The 20,651-nt window shown below is 39.4% G+C and overlaps 1 protein-coding gene across 6 annotated transcripts in view; it reads right to left on the bottom strand.

Moving 5' to 3' along the window:
- Positions 1 to 20,651, bottom strand: part of LOC137321935 (bcl-2-associated transcription factor 1-like) — a 51,727-nt gene that overhangs the window by 28,986 nt on the left and 2,090 nt on the right. For 5 of the 6 annotated variants that reach the window (XR_010962926.1, XM_067984808.1, XM_067984810.1 and 2 more), the window contains exons 2-5: positions 17,218 to 17,300; positions 7,243 to 7,389; positions 3,942 to 4,862; positions 2,350 to 3,102 (exon numbers count right to left, since the gene is read on the bottom strand). Coding sequence is in view for 5 of the 6 variants with exons in the window: in XM_067984808.1 (XP_067840909.1) it covers positions 2,350 to 3,102; positions 3,942 to 4,862; positions 7,243 to 7,352 (1,784 nt within the window). In the remaining variant the exon portion in view is untranslated. Of the gene's footprint in view, positions 1 to 2,349; positions 3,103 to 3,941; positions 4,863 to 7,242; positions 7,390 to 17,217; positions 17,301 to 19,338; positions 19,491 to 20,651 lie in introns of those variants that run through there. The other variant, XM_067984809.1, reaches the window with a different exon arrangement.

Raw genomic sequence — 20,651 nt, 5'->3', positions numbered from 1 at the left:
GTAGACTAACTACATTAACCACACTGAGTAAGTCACTTCTCTGAATTTATGAGAAGGCTGTGTGACATGAAATGCAGAACATTTCCTAACAGTTCCTATCACTCATGCATCAAATGTGAGGTTGCATTCATCTAAAAAAATGTTATATGCAATACCCTATCAGTTTCCACTGGTGCTGCATGTGATGGCAAATGCCTGAAGGGTACTGAAGCAGTGGAGGCTTTTTCTTCCTGGCCTCTTACTGTCACGCCCTCCTTGAATCTTTTAAGCCACAGTATAAAGTCTACTTGGACATGAAATGAAGCTTGTCTGCCTTGAATTAAGTCTGGCTGGCTCAAACTTTGGATCTGTGATTAGGATGTCTTCCAAAGCCTTACTCGACACAAGACAATTTTTCTAAAGAAATGAAACTGCAAGATTTTGTTCTGGATGACTCCTGGAAATCCCATGATCCTTAATCGTGCTTTTCTGTGCAACAGAATGGGCTACAGCCCTGCTTCTGGGTTTACGTCATCCATTGTTCTCTGGAATATACTACACCATCCAAATTGGGAGGCTATTCAAAAAATTATAGTCCTAGTATCATAGTATGTTACAGCACAGCAGGAGGCCATCTGGCCCATCGTGCCTGCGTCGGCTCTTTGAAAGAGCTATCCTATTAGTTCCAATCCTCTACTATAATCAAAGAAACTGTTTTTTTTAAAAACTCCGTATGAGCATACTCGTGCCTCTCACCTTTCTCATCCACTTTTCAAAGAGGTCTACGTATATCATTAGAATATACAGCAGTGATCTCACGAGGCCGATTCACTGATTTTTTGACACTTCTGGAGTGGATTTGGAAAATAAATGAGTGCTTACTATTCATAAGGTCACCCAAACCATTTTTCACTTACCAAGATATTGAACACTTTAACCTATATTATGGTATTTGTCTGAGGTGCTTATTCCAGTAAAAAAGACATACAATTGTTTCTATGGTACAAGCATATGCAATGCCAAGGCTTCTTCGACAGCACCTCCCAAACCCGTGACCTCCACCACCTAGAAGGACAAGGGCAGCAGGCACATGGGTACAACACCACCTGCACGTTCCCCTCCAAGTCACACACCATCTTGACTTGGAAATATATCGCCGTTCCTTGATCGTCGCTGGGTCAAAATCCTGGAACTCCCTACCTAACAGCACTTTGGGAGAACCTTCACCACATGGAATGCAGCGGTTCAATAAAGCGGCTCTCCACCACCTTCTCAAGGGCAATTAGGGATGGGCAATAAATGGTGGCCTCGCCAGCAATGCCCACATCCCATGAACGAATAAAAAAAAATTGCTGCCATATTTCCTCTCCATTTGTTAATAATGTTACTTCAGCACAAGTAGTGCTGTATAAATTTCCCAGCAATTTTTCAACACATAATTATGGTCAAGCTTTTATATATCTAGTAATGTATTACTGGGAAAATATTTTGCTTTCTGAGTCCTGATTAATTAGGATACAAGCAAAGACTCAAAACAGTTGGTCTTCATGGAAGGGAAGGGCTTCACTGAGTTTACAATATCCCAAATGGGGTTGGAGAGGGTTTTTTGTCTCCAGTACATAGAAGGGAAGTTCAATCTTGTAAAGCTTTCTTCTCCCTTAAATATATTTACACTTGTGAGGAAGACCTACGGTGTTATAAAGTAGCATGCTGTATGCCACAGAATATTAGTTTTATGCTAAAGATAATGGCTAAATGTCTTCAAAAAGTTCTTTCGCCCCTACAAAACCATGGTACTCTGGGTACTTTAACAAAGTAGTATTATAGAAGCAAACCACTCAATCTCAAAATGGCTCCATTTACATTGTCTGGAGGCTGATTTTTGAAGTGCCAAGGCAGGAAAAGCTATTTTCATTTAAATATGCTTATTGTTGGGAAGTCGCTATTTATACAGAGGAACCACTGAATGGCGAGGACAGAAGATAGGGGACAATTCAGATCAAATCAACAGATCACCCACCTATATTTTTATTGCGATCACATGGTACTCGACATTATACTTCATAATTTTCTCAGCTAGTTTAAGTAACCATTTTTTTAAAAAGTAGACTTAAATTATCCATTAATGCGAATGAACACCACTTCTAATCACTCTCACATTTCCATTATTTACAACAGATTACCTACTCAGATTTTTTTAACCTCAACTGGAAAAAAGGATACAAGGGGGAAAAAACTGCATATATTCATTATGACTTAGTGGTAAATAGATATGTACAAGATTACAAAAGATAATTTTTCTAAAATTTTAAGCACACATGCAACAGTCTACAAAGAACCACAACACAAAAATAATGAGCACCAACTTACCGCACAGAGTCTTCAAACTGGGAGGCAGTCATTTTCAATTTCACTTCAGGTTGACAGGATGTAGTGGGTACAGGTTTCATTCTAGATAGACTTTCCTCTGTGAAAGACATTTTATCCCTTTCTCGGACGTCCGTGTTCTTTTGTTGTGGTAACGAAGAGCTTGGATCGTAGAGCTCTTTGAACTTTTCACCTTTCCCTGGCTCAGGTGAGACAGGTTCTTTCTTGGGTGCTGTTCTTTCCTCATATTTTTTCTCTGCATACTTGTCTTCTTCCCTAAGCTTCTCTTTAACTGCACTAGATGAAAAGCTAGCCACATTAAATTTGTAAGACCTCTCATCTTCATACCTGTCATGATCTTTTGTCCCTTTGACTACAATTTTTGTTTTATATTTACTTTCCTCATAGTCAAAATCCCAATGAGATTCAGTTCCATAGCCCTTTTCCTTCTCTACTTGATTGGTCACACTGTACTGATATTTTGGTCGGTAATTATCCAATTCGGCCATTTCATCAGACAATCCATCCATAATAGACAGTCTGTGTCTTTCGGAGGACTCAGTTAAATATGACATTTTTTCTGCTTCCCTTCTAAAGTACTCACCTTTAGAACCACCATAATCTACTCCTCCTTTATCCCCCCATTCCCTCCCCCTTGCCTTGTCTTTCTCCAATCCCCTTTCCTTTTGAGCGTCTTTCTCTCTTCCATCCCCTCTATCCAGCACAAAGGTTCTACTCTCCTCATCCTCGGTGTACCTATATTTAGAAAAAGAAAAACAATGTGAAATGAAAAAAATACACTAATTCTTCTGCAACCAGAATAGCACATTTTAAAAGTTCATGATTTATTGAAAAGATTGATTGCTACTAAAACAGGAAGTGGGGTCCTTAACAGAATAGAATGCTCCTAGTGGCTTCAGTATTTCTATCACTTCTATAATGTGCTTTATCTGAACATCAAGTTCAGATAAATTATAAAATTGATTTCTTTTTAATTTATTGGTTCTATTATTTATTGGAATTCTCTAAAGTTTATCTGGTTTAACTTCTGTACTACTAGTTTGGTCATTTGCCACCTTCTCCAATTTCTCCCTGTCAGACCCAAACAACTTGATCAATCCTACACATTTTTATTCAAAGTAATTCGATCAATTTCAACTACAGACACCAACAATCAACAAGTCAAGTTTAGAATGAATTCCAGTGGGGCAAATAGCAAAACATATTGAGGATGGCTAGAGTGGCACAAGATAAACTTGAAAAAAAGATTGCATATGTAAGAAGAACTTAAAAATCAACTAAATTAGCAACAAAAAAAAAATTTGTTCTAGGCAAAGTAGACTAGAGAAAGCACTACAAACAGAAATATGGTCTGTTACTAGTAAAGTAAGTAGTGACAACACGGCTTTTCAGCAAGGGGAAGTTAGCTCTCACAAATTCTGTAATATTTTTCATTAGATCAATTTTTATACAGTTTTTGCCCTCCTAAAGCAATCTCTTCAATACTTATTTATTCCAGAAGTGCTCTTCGTCATTTAAACTGCTCTTGAAAACAAAAATTGCTTTCAAAGGGCATTGTAAGAAATCACACTTACCTTTTTAGGTATTTGGCTTTAGGGAGTTCTTGATCCACAGTATCACCAGAAAAAGCAGACTGTTTCAGTCGAGCTTCTTCCCTTGGAACACTGTGTTGTGTTGAAACAACTTTTGTCGGGCTTTTTTGTATTGGGCTACACTGGGAAGGGCTGTACTGTGATGCACTATGCCCTGAGGAGCTATGCTGTTCAGGGCTGTGCTGCAAACTGGAGGACGGTGGACTGGTCTGTGATGAACTCAGCCTAGGTGGCGCAGCCTGTGACAAACTGTGATGGGAAGGAACAGAACGTGTAGGGCTGAGGCTAGGTGGGCTAGGAAGTGAAGACAGACTATGATGGGATCTTGGACTATTGTCATTGTAGGTCGAAAGCCCAGCCCAGCTTTCACTTCGGATTGGAGGAGATTTACGAAACTCATTGTGCACCTTGGTGGAATCAGATTCACATTTTACATCTGTTGCAGCTTTTTCTGTTTGCTTGCTCTTTCCAGACTCCTCTTGTGAAACTGTTCCCTCGGTTTTCTTTGCACGTTTGTCCAGGGATCTACGCCGTTTTGAAGTCACTGGGGATCTGCTGTGGCGAGATGAGGAACGGGAAGACGATGAGCCACGTGACCTAGCAGAGGAGGACCGGTGTGACTGTCGAGATCGACTTCTGGATCGCTGAGATATTGATCTACGTTTAGGCGTTCTTGATCTTGATCGGCCTCGTCGTGGACTACGAGACTGCCTTCGATTCTGCCAGTTGAGCCTATAGCCTCCTCGATAATATCGCGGTCCTCCCTGATAATATCCTCTCCCTCTTCCACGATGGCCATAGGGACGTCTCATTCCTCGGTTACCACGATAATCCCGATAATCTCTGGAATAGTTACGATCCCTACTGCGAGATCGAGAGTAGGATCTGGAACGAGATCTAGAACTGAGAGAATCCACAGAAAAAAAATGTCACAACAAACAGCACTACTTAATCCATAAGTAACAGATCAGAATACAAAAAGTAATGTTAATTGTAATACAGTAAGTTTTCCATTACAGTATCTCTTAACTCTCAGAAATTCAAGCTCATTTTACAGTTTATAATTAAAAGCTATAAGGGTTGTAGATCACAGAAGCAATGTCAGTATATAGAGAAAGCTTCTACCAGTTTTACTGTAGAGCAATTAGATGAGCAGCGTCTAAACTGCTCTAAAGATTCAGTAAGCAACCTTTCAACACATTAAATAAATAGCAACTGAAATGCCCTAAAAGCTACATTAACAAATGTTCAACATGCTGAAAAATTAACTCAAATCAAGTGAAAAACACATCCAAAAACAAATATATATGTAATTGAAAAAAAATCTTTTACACTCAAGGTTTTTTAAACCAGACGACAAGTACATTTGACTTTAAGAACATAGAAACTATCAGGCCCATTCCCTCCACAGACTACATACAATTTGCCCTATCAGATTAACTGGCATTCATCTCACTGTGGTGTCTGGGATCTTGTTGTGCACAAAATGGATGCCGTATTTGCCTAGATAACAGTCACTGCACTTCAAAGTAGTTCACTGCAAGTGAAGCGTTTTGAGATGTTTGAGACACGTGATAAGATGCTATATATATGCAATCCGCTTTTTGTCTTTATCATGGGTTCTACCCAACCCACTCAATCTTCAAAATCCAACTTCTGAAAAAAAAACAAAGATAGAAGAAAGGCAGCTGACTGCAACCTATGTTATAGGATTTGTCATAGAAATGGAACCATGCTTTCATCCTGAGCAACTATACTAACAAAATTTCTGTGTTTCTACATGCTAAAAACATAATGGCATTTCTACACGTTTTCAAAAAAAGGCAAACCCAATATTACAAATCTCACCCAACTGGAGGTTTTGCAATCCACCAAATGCTCCCTTCTAGTTTGTCCATTATTCTTGTCCTTTTATATAACTATTGGGCAGAACGCCTTGAAAATAATGGCTGAAGTGAAGATCAAATACGATTACACTTTTCAAAGTATCAACTGTTTAAAAAAAATGTTTGAAATCCTTTAACATAAGTTGCTGTCAGCTATTTATCTTTAAACCCTGGAAAATAAGCACTGCACATAGAATCACAACCTGTGAAGTTTAAAATAAAAGCTATAAAAAAGTTACATTCTTTGGTGTAATTTCCAAATGAGCTTTCTTATTCCGTAGCTGAACTAGAGTATAAATTTATTCAGCAACAAACACTTGTGTAATACTTCAAATTACAAGATTCAAAAAAAAGTTAGCCTAAAATTAATTTCAACAGTTTAGGACCAATTGTAAAATGTAATAGGAAGACTGCTGTTTGCCTAGTCACATTTACAAAATTAACAAAAGCTAATGTATGGTTGTCTCCCTACAGGCACCACGTAATTTTAAAACTAGTAAAAGTACTTAATAATGTAATACGTGCCTCTGATCACACATCTATATGTAACGTGAAGAAATAATTATTATACTTAAAAGAACACTTTAGCGCGAATAGAATTTTTTTTTAAAGTTACAGAATCACACGAGTTAGGACTCCTTTCACCTTTGGCACCCGAGTTTGAATCCAATCGCGTTGGAGGGGATCAAAGCATCCAAAGTGATCAGTCTCAACCTAGCTCTTTGTGGGTATGAATCCGAAGTATAAAACTAATCACTGGTTATCTGATTCACTTAGAAAACACAATGAAGATTGGCAGAATCATAGATTTTACAACACAGAAGGTCACTTGGTCCATCATGCCAGTGCTGGCTCTCTGAAAGAGCTATCTGCTTAGTCTCAAGGCCTAGCTTTTTCCCCAGACCTTTTTAAATTTTACTGTTTTAAATATTTATCCACTTCCCTTTTAAAAGCAATTATTGATTATGCTTCCACCATTGTGGTGTGACTAAAATGTTGCATTAGGAAATATTCTTCTGGTGATACGATGCATTGCAGGGCAGAATAAATGGAAACATGAATTGCATCTGTCTGTACTGTATCTGACTTGTGAATACTTCATGTTGACCCTGGGCCCTGGAAGTGCAATGCCATTCTATTCCCAGCATCCACATCCTCTCAGCAAAAGCACACTTTTTTTTTAAAAAACAAAGTTTCATAAATCTTTGTGCCCTACAGTTCTGACCATTCTCTAAAAAGTAGCCTAACAGTTTGGGATAAAACCATTAATTTTATGTACATAAACATCAATAGCCCCTCAACACAACAGTTTGAAAAAAACAAATCATACAAAAATACTATACAGTTAAAATACTATGATCTTGCATTAAGAAGTGAACAGCATCCAAAGCCATTACCTGTATCTCTTTTTCCTGGAACGTGATCTAGAATGAGATCTTGATCTCGAGCTGGAGCGAGAACGAGACCTTGATCTCGACGAATGAGATCGAGAGTTAGATCGAACCATTTTGATGTTCAAGTTTCACTTTCAAAAAATGTTGAACCTAAAAAAGAAAAAAAATCCTATATTTTACAGCATCAATATTAGCTCTGAATCACGTGTAAAAAACATTCACTATACTTACAACGACAATCTCATTAAACACAGCTCTATTCAGCTTAGATTTGAACATGCTTGAAGCTATGCTAATTTAAAATTCATAACTTGGGTGATATTCAATTTGTTGTGTATGTATGTACTTCCTGTCCACATTTATCCTTGCTTCCTATTGTCACAATTTTATATCAACATTTTCACAATAGAAAATTTCCCAGTCATGACTCTGCTAAGATGGAGCTGCGTTTAAACTTATCTATTCCTTTAGGACCAGAAAGTCTAATTGCTGTGTGTGAGCACAATCCATGGTCGCAGAATTTAATTGCTGCTTGGTCAGGGAACTCTGCAGATTAGAAAGGGCTCATCAACTTCAGGTTGCAGCTCAGAAGCACCCACCATTTTAAAGATTGTTTTATTTTGCATCAGTAACAGTGCAACATCTGGAGTGAGATGCCTGGGAGTGCAGACATACTATTTTTAATAATGATAATTAGTTCTGTACTATTAACTTTTACTGTGGCTTGTGCCAGTAATATACAGATACAATCACAGTAAAGCAAGATAAAGTAATCAATATGCATTATATTTCTAATACAGCCCATCAATGAGAACATAAAAGTCAAGCCAGAAACTCAAAAATAAACATGGCATTGTACATATACATTACTACAAAGTTCAACTAAGAATTTTTAACATTCTCCAGCCACTTCTTTTCAATCTCCTCCATTTGGATTACGTTGGTCTTGATCATAATAGTACATCTTCAAGTACAACATTACAGCTGTATAAAGCTATACAATGTTCCAGCTCATTCCAAGGTCATTTCAGCCAGTTCTCCAAGAACAAAATATCTTATTGTTTTTTTGTACGTCATTAAGCATAGATTCCATGAATGCCAATGCTGGCTGTTAAGAGAACACACAAAACTTAGGGATTTGATTTTAAATAAAACTCCTATCCTTTATGACGGTATTGCATGGGAGAACAGGAGCTCTTTGGGTGTCCTGGCCAACATTTATCCCTTAACTAACATCACTAAAAACTGATTATCTGATCAATTATCTCATTATCATTTGTGGGACCTTGCTGTGCGTAAATTGGCTGCTGAGTTTCCCCATATTACAATAGTAACTACACTTCAAAAGTACTTAATTGGCTGCGAAGTGCTTTGGGACATGAACAGTACTATATAAATGCTTTCTTTCACAATCAGGATATATCAACCTTTAAAACACAAACAAGTAATAGACAAGAGCCATTCATTTAATTTATCGTAAAGATGGCCAGGTTTTTTTTGTTTCACTATTAGGTCTGCTGGGAGATCCTTTACAGAAAGAACAAGCTTGTGAAGTGTACTTACTATTATCACACAGATAATGCAGCAGCTAATTTGCACACACCAAAAAATAGCAATGAAGTAAGTGACCAGTTAATCTTGTTATTTTTGGTTGAGGGAAGAACACTTGCCAGGGCACTGGGAGAACTCACTACTCTTCTTCAAATAGTTCATAGGATCTTGAACAGGTAGATGAAACCTCACTCAGTTTCATCTAAAGGATGGCACCTTCAACAGTAAGTACTAGACTTAAGTGTCTGCCTAGATTTTTTGTTCAAATCCTAGAATGGGACTTGACCCACAATGTTGAATCAAGAGACAAAACTGTTACCAACTCAGCCAAACTGACACTCATACCCTGTTTTATAAGGCTAGGAATGTTACATCATGTAATGCAAAATGTGTTATTCAGCTGCCAAAATGGGAGTGTAGTTCCCTTTAAGGTTACAAATTCAAATTGATAATAAACAACTGATAGTTATAGAGCACGTTTAAGTAGAAAACATTCCAAGGTACTTCACTGAGGAAGGAATGAAATTTGAGCCTACATGGGCGAATTGAAACAGGTAACTCACGGATAAGTCAAAGATATGGGTTTTAAGGACGTTTTCAAAGACAAAGAGAAGCAAAGGAATTCGAGAGAATAGGGCCAAGATGGCTGACGGCTCTGCAACCAAGTGTGGAGCAGATAAAGGATGGAATGCACAGAATGCCAAAGTCAGAGGACATATAAACACAGAAGAGGATGCAAGGCTGGATGAGGTTGCCAAAGTGGAGTGGGGCAAGGCTCTGGACTAGGAACAGGATTTTAAATTCAATGGACAGAAAACCATTACAGGTCAACAAGGATAGGGCTAATAGGCAGAAAGAGCTTAGTGCAGGTGGCTGAGGTCTGGACAAAAAGGGAGTTTAAGGAGAAGAGGATGTTGGATAAATTGCGTCTAAAAAGGTGAGAAATGTGGACGAGGTAATGTAGTCAAGGTAGAGTTGCAGTGAAAACTGGGTGAGTTCATTCAAAGGTTATTTGCTTTTCAGCTAGAGATCAGACCTTGGCTTTGATAGTGGAATGATAAATTGAGTATGTAGACATTGTGACTCTGATACTTTCTGTTCCTGGAGTTTTTTTTCCTATGCATTGCACATGGCTACTTTTGGTTCTTTATACTTTTTAAAAGTATAACACAGGTATTTGTATTAGACAGCATGCATCATCTGAACTGGAGGACAGGAAGTGCATACAAATATAAGAGCGTATTCCTTATGAAGTCACTTGAAATGCCAACCCTTTCCAATCTTTGTTTCAAACTGAGGATTCCCCATAACACAATAATACACCAAGCCTCAGCACAGAAAATACAAATAGAAACTGGTGCAGTAACTAACCATTAGTTAGTACAAATGTATTCCTCTGAAGCAAAAGGAAACCTAGCTTTGTATACTTAAGAGCTCATCCAAATAATATTACGTAGGATGTACAGCACAGAAGCAAGCTATTCAGCCCAATAGGTCCAAGCCACTGTTTATTCTCCCTTATGTGTTTATCTAGCTTCCCTTTAAATAAATCTATGTTATTCGCCTCTACCGCTCCACATGCTAGCGAGATTCACATTCTAACCATTTTCTGAATAAAGAAATTTCTCCTGAATTGCCCATTGGATTGATTATATTTATGGCTCCTAGCTCAGGTCTCCCCCACAGGTGGAAACATCTTCACTATGTCTACCCTATCAAATCCTTTCATAATCTTAAAGACCTCTGTCAGGTCACCCTGCAGTCTTCTTTTTTCCTAGAGAAAAGAGCCCCAGCCTGTTTAATCTTTCCTGATAGGATGATACCAGAACGGAGAGGTTATACCTAGTAAATCTTTTTTGCAGCTTCTCCAGTGCCTCTATATCCTTTTTATAATTTGGAGACCAGAACTGTTCGCAGTACTCCAAGTGTGATCTAACCAAGGTTCTATACAAGTTTAACATAATTTCCCTGCTTTTCAATTCTATCCCTATGGAAATGAACCCCAGTGCTTTGCTTTTTTTAAAAAAATGACCTTATTAACCTGAGTCGCTACTTTTAGTGATTTGTACCTCCAGATCCCTCTGCTCCTCTACACCGTTTAGACTCTTGTTTTCAAGGATTATGTGGCCTTCTTATTCTTCCTACCAAAATGTACCACCTCACATTTTTCTATATTGAAATTCAATTGCCAATTACACGCTCATTCTGCAAGTTTATTAATGCCTTCCTGTATTTTCTCGCAGTCCTCCTCGGTATTAACGATACACCCAATTTGGTGTTTTCCGCAAATTCTGAAATTGTACTTCTAATTCCCCAGTCCAAATCATTTATGTAAATAAAAACAGAAAGTGCTGGAGAAGCTCAGCAAGTGAGGCAGGATCTGTGGAGAAAGAAACAGAGTTAACGTTTCAGGTCGAAGACCTATCATCAGAACTGAACGATGTTAAAAGAGTTAAAGTTTTTAAGCAAGTACAGAGCCAGGAAAAGAGGGGGAGGGGAAGGGAGGGAGGAAAGAACAAAAGGGAAGGTTTGTGATAGGGTAGAGGGCAGGAGTGATTAAATGACAAAAGGGATGATGGTGCAAGACATGGAAGGGCGGTAATGGGACAGGAAAGAAACAAAAGATTGGTCAGGAACAGCTGTAAATGGCAGCAGAACCATTACCAGCACTAGCTGACCAAAAAAAATGGAAGCAGTGGTTATGATCTGAAGTTACTGAAATAAATGTTGAGTCCGTAAAGTGCCTAACCGAAAGATGAGGAGCTGTTCCTCAAGCTTATGTTGAGCTTCATTCGAACAGTGCAAGAGGCCAAGGATAGACAGGTCAGAGTGGGAGTGGGACGAGGAATTAAAATGGCAAGCAACGGGCAGGTCAGGATCACGCTTGCAGACAGAGCGGTGGTGTTCAGCAAAGCGATCACCCAGTCTGCGTTTGGTCTCCCCAATGTAGAGGAGACTGCAGTGTGAGCAGCGAAAACAGTATACTAAATTAAAAGAACTACAAGTAAACCGCTGTTTCACTTGGAAGGAGTGTTTGGGCCCTGGACGGTGGGAAGGGAGGAGGTGAAGGGGCAGGTGTTGCATCTCCTGCGCTCACATGGGAAGGTGCCTTGGGGAGGAGAGCGGGTGTTGGGTGTGATGGAAGAGAGGACCAGGGTGTCACGGAGGGAGTGGTCCCTTCGGAATGTTGAAAGGGAAGGCGAGGGGAAGACATGCTTGGTGGTTGGATCACGCTGGAGGTGACGGAAATGGCGTAGGATGATATGTTGAATGTGGAGGCTGGTGGGGTGGAAGGTGACGGCAAGGGGTCCCTATCATGGTTACGGGAGGGAAGGGAAGGGGTGAGGGCAGAAGTGCAGGAAATAGGACGGACACAGTTGAGGGCCCCGTCAACTACAATGGAAGGGAATCCTTGGTTGAGGGAAAAGGAAAACATGATCGGAAGCACTGGTGCGGAAGGCTGCATCATCAGAACAGATGCGACGGAGACAGAGACATTGGGAGAAGGGAATAGAGTCCTTACAGGAACAGAGTGGGAGGAAGCATAATCAAAGTAGCTGTGGAAGTCGGTGGGCTTATAATAGACATTGGTTAGCAGCCTATCCCGAGGAATGGAGGTAGAGAAGTCGAGGAAGTGAAGGGGAGAGTTGGAGGTGGACCATGTGAAGGCGAGGGAAGGGTGGAAACTGGAAGCATAGTTGATCAAATTTTCCAGTTCAGGGCGAGAGCAGGAAACAACGCCGAAACAGTCATCAATGCACCAGAAGAGGTGAAGGAGGGGACCAGGGTAGGACTGGAACAAAGAAAGTTCTATGTATGCCACAAAAAGGCAGGCATAGCTGGGACCCATAAGGGTTCCCATGGCGACACCTTTTATTTGGAGGAAGTGAGTGGAGTCAAAGGAGAAGTTGTTTAACCCAAGAACAAGTTCAGACAGGCGGAGGAGGGGGACTGGTTGGGCCTCGGTTCAAGGAAGAAACAGAGGGACTGCAGGTCATCCTGGTGGGGGATGGAGGTGTAGAGGGACTGGACGTCCATGGTGAAAAGGAGACAATTTACATCATCCTGTAAGGACTCTATTCCCTTCTTCCAATGTCTCTGTCTCCGTCGCATCTGTTCTGATGATGCAGCCTTCCGCACCAGTGCTTCCGATCATGTCGTCCTAGCACCATTGTGGAAGACCACTTCACACCTTTTGCCAGTCTGAGTAATTGTCTTTAACCCCTACTCTCCGTTTTCTGTTTTGTAGCCAGCTTGCTATCCATTCTGCGACCTGTCCCGACTCCACATGCTCTGACCTTAGTCACGAGTCTACTATACAGCACCCGATCGAAGGCCTACTGAAAATTCAAATATGTTACATCTACTACACTACCATCCATGGTGTATCATTACTGGCTAGTTTGTTCTTGCTTTTTAGTGGGATATATTTCTCCTGGACTCTATTGATCACTGTTTTAAATGTTTCCCACTGCTGTTCCAATTCTTTGTTTATCAGTAAATGATTGCAGTTTATTTTCCCTAGTTCCATTCTCATCCCCTTAAAAAATCAGCTTTTTTTCCCCAATTTATTACTTTGGTCTTTGTCTTACTTATGTCCTTCTCAATCTTTAATTTAAACCGTATTATGTTGTAATCACTATTGCCTGGATGTTCCCCTACACTTACTTCTCATTTGTTTTGGTTCATTTCCCATTACTAGGTCTAGCAGCACTTCTCTTGTTGAGCTTTTTACATACTGTGTGAGAAAAGAGTCCTGCACACATTGTAAAAGCTCCATTGCATGTACCCCTTTACCTATCTCTTCTTGGCAGTTTATTTGGGGATAGTTAAAATGGCCTATTATTATTATATGTCCTTTACTCATTTCACATATTTGCTTACTTATTTCTTCCTCCACCTCCTTTCCCCTATTAGGTGGTCTGTGGTATACCCCTATCAGCGTGATCGATCCCTTCGTATCTTTTATTTCAATCCATATGGATTCTGTTTGTTATGTCCCTTTTTTCTACTGCCATTATGTTATCTTTAATTAGTACAGCGACTCCACCCCCTTCTTCCTTCCCTATCCTTTCTGATTATGTTATAACCTGCAATATTTAGTAGCCAAGTTTCAGTTATTCTTGCTACATCTGCTTCCTCTCTACGGATTATTGCCTCCAGTTCCCCCATTTTATTTTGGACACTGTATACATTGCTTTACAGGCAGTTTAATTCGTCTTTCATAGTTGTTCCTTTTACTTTATTTTTACCAGTCCTTTTATACTTCTGTTTCATAACTATATTTGTTCCTTCACCGTTTGTTATCTTTATTCCTTACCTTGGCCTGATCTTTACACTCATCTACTGTTTCTTTTATCTTTAGGATTTTGTTATCGCTACCAGATTCCTCCCCCCATCTTACTAGTTTAAAACTTTATCCACCGCCCTATTTATCCTTTCCGCTAGGACTTAGGTCCCATTCCTGTTCAGGTGGAGCATGTCCAGGTGGTACAGCTTTTTCCTGTCCCAGTACTGGTGTCAGTGTCCAGTGAAATGGAACCCCTTCTTCCCACACTACTCTCTTTCAGCCATGCATTCACTTTTCTGATCTGTCTATCCCTATGCCAATTATTACGTAGCTCAGGTAGTAATCCTGGGATTACCACCCTGCTTTTTAAATTTAGTTCCTAGCTTCTGATATTCCCTTAGCAGGACCTCCTCCTTGTTCTTCCTTATGTCATTGGTGCCGACATGGACCACGACAACTAAATCATCCCCCATGATCATTACAGAAAGTTCTACCAAAACAAAGTGATCAAATGCATCAGTAATGTACAGTGGCCTCCTGCATTATTTAAACATCCACTGGCTGAACCTACCCTGATGAATTGCTTGTACTGCTATAACAATTGCTTGCCAGCTACAACACTAGCATCTACCCGACAATGTGGAAAATTGCCCAGGTATGTCCTGTCCACAAAAAGCAGGACAAATACAATCCGGCCAATTACCGCCCCATCAGTCTACTCTCAATCATCAGCAAAGTGAAGGAAGGTGTTGTCGACAGTGCTATCAAGCGGCACTTACTCACCAATAACCTGCTCACCAATGCTCAGTTTGGGTTCCGCCAGGACCACTCGGCTCCAGACCTCATTACAACCTTGGTCCAAACATGGACAAAAGAGCTGAATTCCAGAGGTGAGGTGAGAGTGACTGCCTTTGACATCAAGGCAGCATTTGACTGAGTGTGGCACCAAAGAGCCCTAATAAAATTGAAGACAATGGGAATCTGGGGGAAAACTCTCCAGTGGCTGGAGTCATACCTAGCACAAAGGAAGATGGTAGCGGTTGTTGGAGGCCAATTATCTCAGCCCCAGGACACTGCTGCAGGAGTTCCTCATGGCAGTGTCCTAGACCCAACCATCTTTAGCTGCTTCATCAATGACCTTCCCTCCATCATAAGGTCAGAAATGGGGATGTTTGCTGATGATTGCAGTGTTCAGTTCCATTCGCAACCCCTCAGATAACGAAGCTGTCCGTGCCCGCATGCACCAAGACCTGGACAACATCCAGTCTCAGGCTGATAAGTGGCAAGTAACATTCGCGCTACAAGAGCGGGTCAGAGGCTGGGTATTCTGTGGCGAGTGACTCACCTCCTGACTCCCCAAAGCCTTTCCACCATCTACAAGGCACAAGTCAGGAGTGTGATGGAACACTCTCCACTTGCTTGGACAAGTGCAGCTCCAACAACACTCAAAAAGCTCAACACCATCCAGGATAAAGCAGCCCGCATCATTGGCATCCCATCCACCACCCTAAACATTCACTCCCTCCACCACCAGCACACAGTGGCTACAGTGTGTACCATCCACAGGATGCACTGCAGCAACTCGCCAAGGCTTCTTCGGCAGCACCTCCCAAACCCACAACCTCTACCACCTATAAGGATAAGGGCAGCAGGCACATGGGAACAACAACACCTGCACATTCCCCTCCAAGTCACACACCATCCCGACTTGGAAATATATCGCCGTTCCTTCATCGTCGCTGGGTCAAAATCCCGGAACTCCCTACCTAACAGCACTGTGGGAGAACCTTCACCACACGGCTCACCACCACCTTCTCAAGGCAATTAGGGATGGTCAATAAATGTTGGCCTTGCCAGCGACGCCCACGTCCCATGAACGAATAAAAAAAATAACTAAGAAAAACATGATAAAATTCTCCCAACCATATACCAATTGAATGTGAAATGAAGGGAATTCCAGGTCTTAGCCATATGAATTACAAGGGAAAATACAGTATTAGATTGATTATTATGTCACACTCCAACAACATAACAAAAAAAAAAATCAAGAAAGGGAAAAATATGGATTTAATTTTTTCCAACCAGTCCTACTATGGCCAACTGTGCTTAATTTGGCTGTTGGGATGCATGTGTAGTATGTTTCAATTCACAGTTCCTTGGTCTGTCTTCAAGTTTCAAGTGAGAAGAAAAATAATGTATGGGAACTTGAGATAGTTTCAGAAGTGCAGAAATCACAGTTTTTGGATATGCAGGGTTTGGGCGGTGACCTGATGTGCCATTTTACCATACCTGGACTCTAAGTCAAGCAAGGTTTGCAATGTTTAGAATCCTAAATAGATGTCAGATGCAGCAAAATCGCCAAGTGAATTTGACATCCAAATAGGATATTAGATATTAAATAGTTCATAAGAAAAAGCTGAAAAGGGAATTAAAAAAATTCAGAAGCACAGAACATTTAACTACAATCATTTATAATAGCAAACAACAGGCAAATTAACAAATTGCTTGGCTCCTGTTTACTACAAGAAACAACATCACCACACAAAAATGACAGATCGAACCTGTCTTTTGATTTTCCAAGTTTTGGTAGAAAATAGGACTTCACTTTGCCACTGCTATAAACTGTAATGGCGACAAAACCGAAGTGTGACAGACTAAAAACGGGGTCAGCACCAGTCCCAATCGCCTCTCAATGTGCTCCTCTTTGTATCATAATTCAGGAAGTTTTTGCAGCACTTTGGATCCTCCAGTGGTTTAAAATTACCAAATAAAAACACACAATCTCTTTGCATATGTTTCAGGATACAGGGAAAAAAAAAGCAGCCAGCTGAGATAGTAGGACTGCTCCAAACATGAAACGATTAACTCAAAAGGTCAATGCTTTTCAGTGGTGATGATGCACCAAGTGGTGAAGGTTTTATGCTCATTTTCAAATCAGTTCTGATTTAACTTTGAAAAATACACCACATTTAATAATCCTCAATAGAATAATTCTAAAAATGCAATCTATGGAGCTATATACAACAATTTGATTACATACTTGGCTCATTGTCTCAGAATGTGCTCTTAAAATGTTTCTAAACTAACATACAGCTTGAATTGTCAATCACTAATAAAAAGATCTTTTGTCAACAGACCTGGTTAGAGTTTTGTTGTTGTAGGTCCACACAAAATGTTGTTATGTTCCAATTTAGAAAATTGATGTTTTCTTTTTAATGTTCTGTAGACAAAAGACAAATTCTGTAATTAATCTAATGGCTGGAATATATGGCCACAGAGTCTTCAAACTTTAGCTTTCCAACCAATTTAACTATTCAATAAGTCAATTTCCATTTTACAGTTTTTTATAGTTATGTTTCAATAAAATTACCAATTTAAGAATCAATACTTTTATATAATAGGCTATCTTCAACAAGAGCATTACAGCTATATGACCCAACTCTTCTAGTTAAAAAAATGAATGCAGCATCAAACGGAAATCCCGCTGACCAAAACTATCTAAAAATTCATCAAAACTGAACTGTCCTTTAAATCACTTTGTCCAACACAGTCTGATCACAGAAGAAATCAAAAATGTGTGGAATGCAGTTGTTTTAATCTGAATACTCCAAGCTGCACCAATACCTTAAGTTAGAAGTCAGGTCATCAGATCTACATTAGGTACCTCCTCCAAGTGTGCCTGTTCTGAATTACCTTCTTTAAAATTAGCCAACAGTACATTCAAAATATGGCAGCACTCTGTAATCACTTCCGCCACCATCAATTGACACAGAAGCTAATAGAAAGTAGTTATGCATCAGTGACCATTTGAAGGAGATAATTAAGACAATAATCATCATCGCAGATGTGACCTTCGCATGGCATGCATCAGGCATTTTTGGGACAAAAATCAGGAATAAGGTCTGTGTGGGCCTTGTCTCATTCCAGTTTATTTAGGATTTGAAAGTCAGCTTAAACAGTATCCTTTTTATTTGTAAAACAATGTTTGTTTCAGTTTACTAAGTTGAAGTACAATGCACAATGACAGTAAAGTTAAAGTACATGCAATACTGTAGGAAAAACAACTTTTTCATGTGGTTTTTCAATTTTTAGTGGACATAAATCGTTATTTTTGTTACAGCCACTTATTTTGATGAGCACTACTGATTGCAAATGAAACATAAGATTGTAAGAAATGCACATTAAACTCTTTGCAACAGAAGCTGAAAGAAAATGCTATGATAAAAATAAAACTCAGTACACAGATTTCATTAACTAATGGTTCTGAGTACAACCAGTTTTGAAAAGGAACTCAGAGGAAATAACTTCCGTGATTTCACTGAGATATCACTTCAACGTCTTACAACTTGCAGGATAGATGGTTCTAATAATACCTACTACCACACAATTTTTTTTCTCCCCATACCTGAGCTTTTCCCAGACCAATCAATCCCCACTGAAAGGGCAAAAAAAGTGGCTTGTTTCCAGACCACATCAGCAAGTACTTGAGAGCACTGCAGATGAGCTTGCCTTAACATTGTCTCCTTTTGCTCCCTCGGAAGCCTCAGCTGAGATGTGTAAAGAATCTTACAACACCAGGTTATAGTCCAACAATTTTATTTGAAAATCACAAGCTTTCGGAGGCTTTCTCCTTCGAAGGAGAAAGCCTCCGAAAGCTTGTGATTTTCAAATAAAATTGTTGGACTATAACCTGGTGTTGTAAGATTCTTTACATTTGTCAACCCCAGTCCATCACCGGCATCTCCACATCTCAGCTGAGATGAGGAGCACACCACTTTAGGACATCACAGGGGAGAATACACACCTTTCACGTACAAATTTTTGAAAGGAACATGGTGTCCAAACAAGGTTAATCATCAAGTTTGGTTAAAATCTTGGGAAAAATTTTCAGATCATCAAAAGGTTAAATGGGAAGAAATGGACCAGGAGCATTCTAATAAATCATCCCCTCTCAGCAAAATAAAGGATTAAAAGTTGCTGAATCATGCAGCTTTAATTAAACTTTACAGACCACCTCAGAAATAACTATAGAACATAGTGTAGGACTTTGAAACTTGATCGCTGGCACTCTACGCAACTTATGACTGGTGCAATGTATGGTCTATATCAGGATTTACAACCCTCAAATGCTCCATCTGCTCAGTGACTTTCCATTATAAATCAGCATCCCCAGTTCTCACTTACACAAATTTAAAACCACACATTCTTCACTGCACACTTGGTGCTATGCAGTTCTATTAAATGTTAAGAACAAAGACCTGAAGAGGGAGCAATCAGTTGAATTTAAAACTTGAACTTGATAAGACCAACTGCATTTCTGGCCCTTCCTGTCATTTCAGTTGTTCCATTGCTATCTTTCAGAGTCCAAACGGGGTTTTAACCCTGTTCTTAGCCAATCAGAATCCTGTTTTGTCACCCCTGCAATCTAACACAAATATACATTAATATACCATCGTACTTCAGGTTTTAAAAAAGAAAACTACATTGAAAGCATAACGGTATCATGGCTTAGTCAGTCGACAGTTTTCACAGAAATTAATCTACTGTCCCTTACCTTTCAAGATCACATGGTATAAGGTTAAGTAGTACACTATATATTTTCTGCATTCATGCAAGTCTTTAGAAGTTTACATAAAGAAAAGGGGGAAAAAACAACTCGTCTGCGCTATTTTTTCTATAACATTATATAATTATGTTAAATAATGCCAAAACTACTGTTCTATTAAACAATGGATAAGAAATAAATATGTGACTAAGTAATCAAAACTTACAAATTGTAATTACTCTCTCTAAATATTCCACATCCATATTTTAAATGCCTTTCTTACATAAATCCTTCATTGAAGGCCTCCTCTATAGAGTGCATCTATTTCAATAAAACATGTTTTTGGGACGACTATTGGAATTATTGAGTAGCTCTATGGACTTCAGCACAATGCATTTACAGGCTGATGAGGAACTACATTTGTAAATTGAATGTGAAAAATACTTCTATAGTTTTTGAAATAAGATTTTTTAAATATTGATTTATCGGTTTTTGAAGTTAAATGAGGATAGTTGTTTAAAACAGGATTGTCAGTCAAAATTGACATATGCACAACAAAGCACACCTACACTGTTAACGTATCCTGAAATCAATACTCTTTAATCAAACTCAACAAACTGCAATACAGCAACTGGAGCTCAAAAGTAGAGAGCCTGGCAACCAATAAGCTTTGAACACACACACAACTCTTTTCTAAGGAAATAACCTTAGTTCCTGTTCAATGTGGGCTTTATATAAAAGAGTACATAAATAATAACTGCAACATGTTTAGAGTCTTCCTCATTGCTAGGGTATTCCACTATTTTTTTTTTAAATTCCAATTTGATATGCTACACAACAGTCACTCTTATAAACTACTGAGATTTTGGTCCAAGCTATATTGCACTTAAAACAGAAAAGTTATGCTAACCCTCCCCCAATAGCTCAGTGTTTATCCATTCAGTAGCTAAGTCATACAGGCCATGACAATCCCAGGTTTGATTTCCAGTCTGTGCTGAAATAGTTCATCTCAGCAGGAGGTAGGAA

Source organism: Heptranchias perlo, chromosome 5 (assembly GCF_035084215.1).
Source record: "Heptranchias perlo isolate sHepPer1 chromosome 5, sHepPer1.hap1, whole genome shotgun sequence".
Classification (NCBI taxonomy): domain Eukaryota; kingdom Metazoa; phylum Chordata; class Chondrichthyes; order Hexanchiformes; family Hexanchidae; genus Heptranchias; species Heptranchias perlo.
The sequence above is the reverse complement of the archived record's forward strand: the minus strand, read 5'-3'. Positions and strand labels throughout refer to the sequence as shown.